The 10,615-nt window shown below is 52.5% G+C and overlaps 4 protein-coding genes across 4 annotated transcripts in view; 1 reads left to right on the forward strand and 3 right to left on the reverse strand.

Annotated features, from left to right (window-relative positions):
• Positions 1–3,133: 3,133 nt before the first annotated feature.
• Positions 3,134–4,118, reverse strand: VDBG_01203 (isoflavone reductase family protein; the record flags this gene model as incomplete). The annotated part of the gene is made up of 2 exons (XM_003009474.1): positions 3,134–4,003; positions 4,086–4,118. The coding sequence occupies 2 exons, from the start codon at positions 4,116–4,118 to the stop codon at positions 3,134–3,136; spliced, it is 903 nt and encodes a 300-aa protein (XP_003009520.1).
• Positions 4,119–5,629: 1,511 nt separating this feature from the next.
• VDBG_01204 (3-oxoacyl-[acyl-carrier-protein] reductase) lies at positions 5,630–6,541 on the forward strand (the record flags this gene model as incomplete). Its single annotated transcript, XM_003009475.1, has 1 exon — positions 5,630–6,541. One exon carries the CDS (start codon positions 5,630–5,632, stop codon positions 6,539–6,541), a length of 912 nt encoding a protein of 303 aa, XP_003009521.1.
• Positions 6,542–7,133: 592 nt separating this feature from the next.
• VDBG_01205 (neutral alpha-glucosidase ab) lies at positions 7,134–9,681 on the reverse strand (the record flags this gene model as incomplete). Its single annotated transcript, XM_003009476.1, has 2 exons — positions 7,134–8,354; positions 8,641–9,681. The coding sequence occupies 2 exons, from the start codon at positions 9,679–9,681 to the stop codon at positions 7,134–7,136; spliced, it is 2,262 nt and encodes a 753-aa protein (XP_003009522.1).
• Positions 9,682–10,148: 467 nt separating this feature from the next.
• Positions 10,149–10,615, reverse strand: part of VDBG_01206 (conserved hypothetical protein) — a gene marked incomplete at both ends in the record, with an annotated part of 1,030 nt that continues 563 nt past the window's right edge. Inside the window, one exon of the mRNA XM_003009477.1 lies at positions 10,149–10,546. Within this exon, the coding sequence (XP_003009523.1) occupies positions 10,149–10,546 (398 nt within the window). The remainder of the gene's footprint in view (positions 10,547–10,615) is intronic.

The following is a 10,615-nucleotide window of genomic DNA, read 5'->3' on the forward strand; positions in this document are numbered from 1 at the left end:
ATGGTACATGTACTCTAGTGGTCGACTTGACTGGCTGTGTGGTGGTATGGTGGTGGAGGCTCTGGCGGGCAGATCGCTTTCTCGCCTTGTGATGGCAGGCCAGGTGCGCCACCTGACAGCGGGTTTTGGCCGAGCGTTCCATCGGCTCGAGCTTCGTTTCGGCACTTCATCGTCAACTTGGAATGCAGAGTTTTGAGCTGGTCATGAGCCCCAGCCGAAGCATCCTCATGTTGTGTTTCCGGAGCCAGCGGCACTTAATGCTGTCGCAGCAAGCGTCACTCGATGCTGTAGCGGCATAGAATGGAAGTCGGTGGAATTCCTTCCCTCGCCGAACCGCTGACTAAATCGTCATGACTAGGAGATTAGTGGCGCTGCCCGCTGGAGCCACCGCTGACCTTTAGCGCTCTAGCGCCGGGAAGACACCCACGGCACACACACCTCAGTTCGCCGTGGGAGTTTTGCAGTGCGGCGCCTTTACCCCCCACCCTTTTCTCGTTTCTTTTCTCACGCTGACATCAGAGACATGGAAGTTCTTTTTTCTCTGTTCTTTTTTGGACGACTTGCTCCTGCCACACCGCTTGGAACCCTCCAGGTTCTCGCTCCTTCCACCTGACAACAATGGAGGCAGGAACCTGTAGGCTGGAGGCAGGAACCTGTAGGCTGGAGGCAGGAACTTGTAGGCTGCAGGCAGGAACTTGTAGGCTGCAGGCAGGAAGGTCCAGACCCCGTTCGATGCACAATTGGAACATTGGCATATGACGACGCTTTTCGATGTCTTGACCCCATCTCGTGGCCTCCATCCGTCAATCACAGAACGTCAATCACAGAACTTGGTCGAGCTACACCAGTTAGCATGTTAGACACTCCCGGCCCATCTTCGACGGCCTCTCGTCGCCCCGTCTCCGACTCGGACTTTCGCGGCACCCAAATCTCCGTCGCTGGCCCCGCCCCGCCGCGGATCCCTCTTGTTTCCTCCAGACCCGGAAAACTCGTCAACTGGGCTTTCCCGGTTCCGTCCGAATCTATCCTCATGACATACATTCATTCACTACAGTGACTTAGACGTCGTCGCCGTATCAACAAAAACCTCTCCCTGCTGACCCCTAAGTATGTGCACCTTTTGACCGTCATCTTCTCGTCCCGCGGAAAGTGAGCAGACCAGCCGACCAGCCACAAAACTCGAGCCGGCATCTGGAATACTTCAAAGCTTACATGCGTCGCCTTGCGCCAGTCTGCTTTACATGGCTTCTTTGCATCTGACGTGGCTCATGCTGGTTGCTTAGATGCCTGTTCTACGAAAAGCATTGAGTGCTCAATGCAATGCTCGAACCTCGGAAGACTACAATGGCCTTCCACGCATCTCAGATGACGGAAAATCTTCAAGATCCAGTAACATCGCTAACTCGCCGCAGTGGGCGTCTGGGTGCTCAGCAACGTAGAGTTGGACACCCTTTTCGAGGGTGTGCACCAGACTTCGGAGGCAGCGCTGCAGAGACCGACAAAAGGGTCATGATCTCCCCTCAGCTGACCGGGTTGATCGCAAACATATGAGAAATCGCCGCGCGTCTTTGAACTTGGCAGTCGGTTATGGCGTCGCAATCAAGATGTAGTCATGAGCGATCAGTCCAGTATACTCTCCAAACACGACGACGTTCGCATCTCAAAAGATATTTTTTGAATCATGCTACGGACGGACAGCATACGCTATAGGTTGATCATCTCAACCACATCATTCCGCCGAACAGCACCAACGAGCGAGTGCCCTTGAGACGGAGACGCCCATACCCGGCAGACAGCATGAGCATCAGACTTCATGTGCCGCCCAGAATTGTGAATGGCAAAGGCACACCGGCTACAAGCCACCATTCTAATTTAACTGGTCGAAAAGGGCCTGCTCACGATGACGTTAGATTTCTTCCAGTACTAATCAGCTATGCAGACCGCGCAAACTTTCGAAGAGAAACGAGTTTCTTACCTCGGCCGATTCTGGACAAGCACCTGGCTCGGAAGAGAGGAGAAGGTGTTGGCAAATGCCAAGAGAGGGGCCAGCGAGGCATTGCCCTCAGAAAAGGGATCTTTCAGGCAAGCCGCCTAGTGGTACGGTTCAAGCGATGTCTCGCAATGCCTCGAGTTTCTCAAGCACATAGAGGCGTATCATCCCGGGAACGGCGCAACGATAGATCTGTGGGACTAATACCTCAGCTTGGCCAACATATTCACAGCACACCAGATACTGAAGGAGACAACTAAAATACTCTCCACAAGACTCGCTATGCCAAGGTCAAGACCAACGCGACTTTTCCCGGGCAGGAGTGGGAGCCGCCTGGCTTAAGAGATTCAAGACGACGCCGCAAAATGCTTTCGGCATTTTTTCGTCTTTTCTTTTCGGCAAAATAGGCTTGCTTTCTTCGATATCCATGAGTGCAAAGTACTGTGTGTGAACGGCCTGTAGTCTTGTGAGGCGCGAGTGAGAGGTATTAATTCCAAGTTCCCATAGCTCCCTTGAGAGATACATGCAGTGTCGGGACCAGGTAACAATCTACACTTTCAAGACCACGTACTGAATCGGCCCAGCAGTGATGTCACTATGAAGTGGCATTGCTTCCCTGCCAAGGTAGCCTGGCCCACTAGTCTTCAATAGAGTATCTTTGCCTTGAGACTAATGCTTACAGGAGTCCCTCAGCACTGTCTGCCATGGCCATAGCACTGCCGAACCATTGTTCGTTGCTATCTTTAGGAATCTTGACATTCTGTGACATACAAGCCTGCAAGGGGTTGCACATTCGGCTCGAGCTATACACACTCTTGATATCAGGCAGCAAAAATCACTGAGTAGCCGCTTCAGAGGATGCACACGATATTCCCATCACTACCATAGCTGCTCATGCCGGGTTTGGCCTTGCCGCTTGCCACGAAGTTTGGGAAGAGACATTGATACCATGTAGATAGTTAATGCAAACCCCATATTGTACATGCTGTTGGAACATGTGATCAACTGGCCCTTGGTCAGAGAGCGCAAACCACACTGCGAGTGCAGAAGTCATTGGAAGAAATGGGGGGGCAGCTAGTCTTCTACTGTGTCCAGTGCATCGGGACCAGCGATTGCTGTGAGTATTACAAGAAGCCCTGAACCCTACTCTGCCGTGCGGGCGACTGATTCTCTGACGGCCTGCTCCAGACTCTGACGCGTCAGGCCCAATTTCTCATCCCAAAGTCCCCAAGGCCTGTTGTCTCCCAGACCCCTCTCACCCATTGCGCCAGCACGTGTGATATCTACCATAGCCGTAAGATCGCCTTCCGCGATTCTCTTCTCGGCTGAGACAATCATATCGTCCGATACAAGGTGCTCGACGCTCCACTTCTCGCCCTGAACTTCCTCGAGCGTCTTCAAAATGTCCTGCTGAGAGACGTTGAATTCACCAACGAAGACGTACTGATTCTTAGTCTCATCTGGGCGTTCAAGGGATGCGATAATCGCTTTGGAGATATAAGGGAGAGTGGATGATGTGAAAACAGCAGTTCCACTGTCAATGAGACCAGCCGTCTTTGTCGAAATGTTAAACCCTATGAAGCCAATATCGAGGGCCCAGTCGAAGAAAGCACCGGTGACGATGCTCGTCCACGAGATCTGTGATTCCTTTGTCTTGAGATAATCAACGGTAGCGGTCTTCAGAGGCAGGACGACGTGGTTCAATGCCGCAAACGCATCATCCCGCGACGGGGGGCCGAACTCGCTCGGCAGGAATCTCTTGACACCCGCCGCGATGGCAGCATCGACCAGAATGTTTTGAGCGCCCCCTGCGAGTCCGGTAATCATACTGATGACGACGTCTTGGCCCTCCATGGCGCGCTTCAGTTCCTCCATATCGGCGTAATCTGCCTTGTAAACCTTAACGCCCTCAGGAAAGACCGAGTTAGATCCCTTACGGGTCAAGATGCTGACTTTGTAACGTTCAGCATCAAGGAATGCCTGCAGCACTGGCACACCAAGATTGCCACCAGCCTGAGAAGGACGTCAGCTGGTTCTCATCTCATTGAGCAAGACGGCGCTAGATTGCGGTTGTAGTGGGGGAGAGAAAGCTTACTCCGATCAACAGGACGCTTTCGAAGGATGCCATTATTGTTGATGTCGTTGATCAATTTTCTTTGAAAGGTCTGTAATATTCTTTCTGTGTCTTTTGACTACTTAAAATGTGCCTGAACCCACGAGACTATCTACTTTTAAGTACGCAATATCCTAGTCAGGGTCATTCAGGCCACTGTAGGCTTCCGATGTGACGCCGAGGCGGTGCTGTCCCATGCCGTTGATTCAAAGACTTAACCGACGGCCACGGCATATTGATTTCCAATCATACCGTGGCATTGCTGTGCCAAAGCACTCAAGCCATTGGAGATCGGACGCGAGTGTGGAGGAATGTTGAGTTTCTAAGCACCACCGCACTGAAAGCCTCCGGGTGCTCTGGCCTTCTCTTGGCAACCCATCTAATTGATTCAGCGCTTTGAAATTATTCCCCGCAGTCCTACACGTGGCAATTGATGGCCTGATTCAGACGCTGTTCACGGTCGAGAGGAGGCAAACGTTGACGGCACCAGGTTCTGCCATCTGCGACGGCCAGGCCTCGTCAGTCTAGAGTTTCCATTCATGATCGAAACATAGTCCTATATGGTATAATCCACGCACAGAAAGAGTCGGTAGTTTTAAAAGGGCTGGTCGACTGGGTTTCACGTGCTGAAATCGGAGATGTTCGAAGATTTCAACCTGTCGAGGCTTGGCCCCTAGGCCTCGGGCCAGAGTTGCCGCTCAGGCAGCGTCGAATCCCACAATGATATTTTTCTCAATGTTATGGCATGTGAAAAATCATTGAAATGTCTTAGAAATGCCAACGCTCCTACTGAGAGCTTTTTTAACGCGATCTTTAAGAGGTAGCATTAGTCCTGTTGGCACGACCCAAGGCCCACAAAGAACAGGCGTGTTCAAAGTAGCAAGAACGACATTATCGAAGGAATTAATTGCACCAGTAAGAAAGATTATGGGCCGAGATGGAGCATGATTCTCATTGTGTGTTGATCTGCGATGGCTATGGGTGTGTTGTGGGCGAAAGCTCGGGGCTGACGTTTTCTTCAAGAGGGCTACATTTTATGTATACTGCGAACCTCAAAGGTGGAGTGCTGTGCAACTGATCACAATGTCCAATTCCAGATGCCCAAAACGTTCTCAGGAACTCAGTAGTCGATTACAAAGCGACAGCCGTCCGACAATCGAGTTTGCAGCTCCTCGTGTCGGCCACTCGACAAACATGCTCTTAACAAGACTGGAAGTGTTGTCATGATCGCAACATCGAGCGACAGCGGATTAGTGATCCAAAACTTGCAACCCCGCTTTGAACCATCAAGGACGGCCCGAGAACACGCCCGGATGTGATGTTGCGAAGCTCGAGACGGACGAAAAAAATCCGGCCCGCAAGAAAGTATAATGAAGTATAATAGAGTAGACATTCGCATTCTGAATTAGCTGTTACTCTCAAGATCTGTTTCCGCGTTTTATGCCAAGCAAATCGTCAATTAAACACGTACTGCAACTTTTTGCAGATCATCCATCCCTTGAGTCGACTAGAGAAACCGACCAAGTATGACAGCCCAGCCCCATAGCGCGCCCCGCGACTTCACCCGTACGCGGCACTCTACATCATATGACCTGATATCTCCACTGAAGCTGGACTTATCGTGCAGATACGCTGTGTTCACCGGCGCAGCTTGGGACACAGGTGTCGGCTTCGCCACCGCAAAAGCATTCGCCAGGGCGGGTGTTGCAGGAATCGCCGTCGTCGACCAGCATGGCGTATCTGACAACCTTGTCGCAGACCTCAAGCAGGTTGCGAAAGAAGCAGGACGAGACCAACCGGTTGTGATCAGCTGCACCACAGACATTGCCGATGCGGCCAGCGTCAGAGCCGCTTACGACAAGGTGGTCGCTGCCTTTAGCGGGCGGCTTGATGTGCTTGTCAACAACGCCGCGCACATGGAGCCATACGAGCGATTTCTCGATGCGGATCCCGATGTTTACTGGCGCACTTGGCAAGTCAACCTCGGCGGCCTCTTCAACATGGCTCGCGCCTTTCTGCCCATGATGCTTTCGGCCCGCGAATCTGGGGACGGCCTCTGCACGATGGTCAATGTTTCGTCTTCTGGCGCGCTCAGTGCCCGCCCGGCGAGCACGGGATACCGATCCTCCAAGCTTGCAATTACGCGCTGGACAGAATCAATTCAGCTTGATTACGCTGATCAGGGGCTGCTAGCTTTCTCTATCAATCCAGGAGCTATCAAGACCGAGATCACTAAAGGTGGTTTGCCAGAATATCTACGAAACACTCTACCAGATAAACCGGAAATTGCAGGTGATACTATCGTATGGCTGGTTGCTGGGCGTCACGCTTGGCTCGCAGGGCGGTACATCAGCTGTCCATGGGACATGGAAGAGCTAATACAAATGAAATCGGCCATTATCGAAGAGGACAAGCTCAAGCTCAAGATGGCTTTCTAGGAGGCATGTATGTAGCCACGAGACAACTCATAAGTAAGGTCAGGCCATCTACTTCAGAAGTCACAGCTAGAGCAGGAGGTTATAGTAGTTTTCATCCACTGCTCAATGCTGAACAAACCATTTGAAAGTCAGCGGTGGCTTTCCAGCCAGGCGCAACAACCTATGATAATTTTCCGCGATGTGCTCGGTATCAGCTACCGCAGTTGAGTGGATTAGCCTTCGAGCGAGTTTGGGATAACACAAATCACACTACATCTATCGCAGTATCGAGAGTGTTTCATCCGGCTTTGCTTAGCTGTTTCGGTCCATGCTCTTTCAGCGCTATGGTGATCCCACAGATATAAATAGACCTTGTACGTGCCGTACTACACAAAACTCAAGTACTTTTTTTTTCCTTGTGAAGGGGACGTCAAATAAAAGTTCACAAGGATAGCAGTATGAATTTACCATGTTGCTTCCCCTGACCCAGTCAGGGATCCTCACTTTTGACCATCTACTGCATTCCTCCTAGTTCAGTGAGACGAAACTTCAAACATTAAAACAAAGGTTACTTATTGATAATTCATTGGATATGCTCCACTAGACTGTACTTTCAGCTTAGCTCGAACTTGTGGCGGCCTTGCTCATCCACGCCCAGCGCTTTGACGTCCTTGCCATCTGAGCTCACCAATGTCCTCTGATCGCCGGACGGCAAAATGACAACCAAAGATTGCCAGGGAGCCTCGAATCCAGACGACTCGTCTCTAGTGAACTTCACCTTGATCTCATTGGCAGCCGCGGAATAGGCAATGGTGTACGATGAGATCTTGTTCTTGGTCACGACTGACACGCCATTGTCCTCAAACCACGTCGTCTCGTGCCACTTGCCGTCCTTGGACTCGTGTTGCGGTGGCAAAATCTCAACAGCCCGATAATCATCGAGGGGAAGGTTGGCAACGTTTTCCTTTTCGCCGGGCGAAAGAACCTGGACGTCACGACCGACCGGGATGGCGCCGCCGACTTTGCCCAGTACGGCGATGCCGGAGCCGTGCCATTCTGCATCGACGTCAATCCACTGGCCTGCCGCGAAGTATTGATAAGGCGCATTGAGGTTCAAGAAACCCTCGTCTTCCTCCGACCTCTTAGGAAGGTAGACTCGCGCCTTGCTGACGCCGGACTCGTACACGCCGCCGATCAGGAGCGAGTCTCCAAGGAAGTATTGCGTCTCTCCGTCGGTGAGCACAGAGTTAGTCCACACCTCCGGGTCAGATTCGTAGCCCCAGCCCGTCCAACGCTGAGGAGGTGTTGCGCTCACATGGCTCTCCAGTGCCAGGGAGTAGATGTAAGGAATCAGGGCATAACGCCTCTTGATAGTCTTGCGTACGAGGTGCGTGATAGAAGGGTACATCCAGGGCTCGATTACATCGCCGACACTGTTGTCGGTCCCTGTCTTGAAGCAGTTAATGGCAAAGCGAGGAGAGTAGATGCCGAGCTGCACCCAGCGAAGGAGCAGTTCCGGTGACGGCTGAGGCCCTTCGAACCCGCCAATGTCGTGGCCATAACAGTGCAGTAGACTGAGACCAGCATTTAGGGATAGCGCATTGGCACCCTTCATGCCGGGCCAGCTGGTTGTGTTGTCTCCGCTCCAGGTGCTGCAGGCGTAACGCATTGTCCCCGCCGTAGCGCTTCGGGTTAGGACGAAAGGACGTTCGTCGGGATTGACTTCGAGCAAAGCGTCGTGCGAAGCCTTCCCGTGGAGTTCAGTGTGCAGGCTGCGGCCCCAGAGGCCGATCTGGGGCCTCTTGTCAAGACCAGGAGGAACTTGCATGGATTTCTGGTCCAGCGCACATTCCCAGTGTCATCCGTGACTGTGTACTCGTATTGTCATTCCACATGCAGTCGATACCCTGTTGCGCTAGAGTCTCGACACCCTCGTACCACCAGATGAAAGCTGCTTCGGAAGTGAAGTCAATGTGGCCACCATCAGTCACTCTCAGAGCCGACGGCACTCCACAGCTTGGTTACAGCAGGCTGTTTGGTGCGAAGGATCAGTGAAAGAGTCCGCCAGCAGCCTTGAGTTTCGGATATTCGGGGTGACTGGCGATGAGGTACGGCTTGACGTTAGCGATCAGACGCATGCCCATCTTGTGGTACTCCTTGATCCAACCTTCAGGATCCGGGAACCGATGGCGGTTCCAAGTGAAGACATTACGCGTCTTGGGTTCCCTCTCAGCCACGGTGTACCCAGAGGACATCTGGTAAGCGGAGCATGGAATGTCGTGTTCCTTCATCTTGCGGGCGAGTTCCAGGAGCGACTCGCTTGCAGGTGGGTCATCCAGCATAGAGTACTTCATGCCGCCAGATAAATAGCCAAAGGCCCAACGAGGGACTAGCAGAGGATATCCTGCGAGGCTGGCATATGTCGAGACGATGTCCTTCAGCGTGTTGCCGACTATCACGTATTCCTCCAAGCCGCCGAAGTCTTGGCGGTAGACCTTGTAGAACCCCCACATGCCGTCCATTTCAGAGCCGACAGAGTACTCTCCGCGAGCATGCGTTGATGAGAAGGTAGCAACACAGCCTTTGGGAGTAGCATTGATGAGGAGAGGAATGTTTTTGTACAAAGGGTCGGTTCGGTGGACGTCATAACCAAAGCTGTCGGTCGCGGAGAGCTGGAAGCGGCGACCTGACAGATTCATGGGCGCAGCCTTCTCGCCCAGGCCGACGTGGAGAGTTCCACGGTTGTAGCGAGTGTAATGAGCAATCCCAGGTCCATCGACTGTGTAGGAACGGTTTGGCACGTCCTGGAGAAGGGGTTCTTCCTGGCCGTCAAAGTTGATGGCCAAATGAGGGGTCTCGCCAGAATAATTAACTGTTGCGGAGACATTTCCGATGCTTATTGTCTTGCTCTTTTCAGTCGACTGAATCGAGGCTTTCTTCTCCCCAAGTTTGGTCTCAGGGCGGGGTATGCTTGGGTGAGGAGGCAATGGGTGGCTCTCGGAGGTATATGTGGTCCTGAAGACGTTCGGTCGGACAGCCTCGAAGCTGAAGTTGAACGGAGCGCCATTGCTGGATGAGGTCAACCGAATAGAAGGAGAGTCATCCGATTCTGTCGAGGCCTCGACCGTCCAAGAAGAGGGGATGAGTTCGTTCTGGGGCATGGTGGTGCTGTGGCTTCTACTGGTCTCTCGAGTACGAAAAGCAGAGGCCGTAAAGAGAAATCGGTTCTACTTCAACAGGAAAAAGAGAGGGCGCAAGCCTGCCTTTTGAACACGACTCGGTTTCTGCTACGCCGGCAGCGCCGAAGCGATTTGTGACATGGTAAGCCATTGATCGTTCAATATGTACACCCGTGCCATGCTGAACCCCAACTTGACCCCACGCGTAGCGTCAGACATCCCCTCAGGATCCCAGAAAGGAGTCGCATTTCGGCATTTTTCTCCGACAGAGTTCGGACCGCCGTGTGGAGCTGATCGGCTTTTGCTACTTTTCTCCGATCCCAGTTGATAAGTTGATAAGGCACCCTGCTAAATGACTATAGGTGAACATGCATCGCAGGGTTGTCGAGGTCTGCTTTTGTTATTGCTAGGTACCCGATTCTTACTCCTGCCATCAAGAAGCCATCCCATCAATAACCTCTGAGCTTGACAATAGGCTCGTCGTCCGGCCCCAAAGGCGGGGGACGGAGCATCGATTCATCATTAAAGATGAAGTCCATCATATTCTCTATTCTCTGTGCGTCTCCTTCAACAGTGCCTTCCTTCCCTCGGTCAACCCAGCCTTGTGTGGTGCCGCCCTCCAAGTCAATGACTATGGCATTACTGTTCTCGTCGACGAGAACATTGTCGGCCTTGACGTCGCCCCAGACGACACCCAGATGATGCAGCTTGGCTACAGTGTCCTTAATCTGCGCCGCCCATTTCTCCCGAAGAGCAAGGGGAGCACGCTCGTCAACAGCCCACGTAAGCCTCTCTTCCGACTTGATGAAGTGGTAAATCAGGCCACGCAGCCTGCCCTTAGAGCCAACTACAATGGCGTACAGCCGTGAAGTAGGGAGTTCAGAAGAGGAGAGGCGGAGGCGGCGATCTTGCCGTA

This window comes from Verticillium alfalfae, genomic scaffold, assembly GCF_000150825.1.
Source record: "Verticillium alfalfae VaMs.102 supercont1.1 genomic scaffold, whole genome shotgun sequence".
In the NCBI taxonomy this organism is placed as follows: domain Eukaryota; kingdom Fungi; phylum Ascomycota; class Sordariomycetes; order Glomerellales; family Plectosphaerellaceae; genus Verticillium; species Verticillium alfalfae.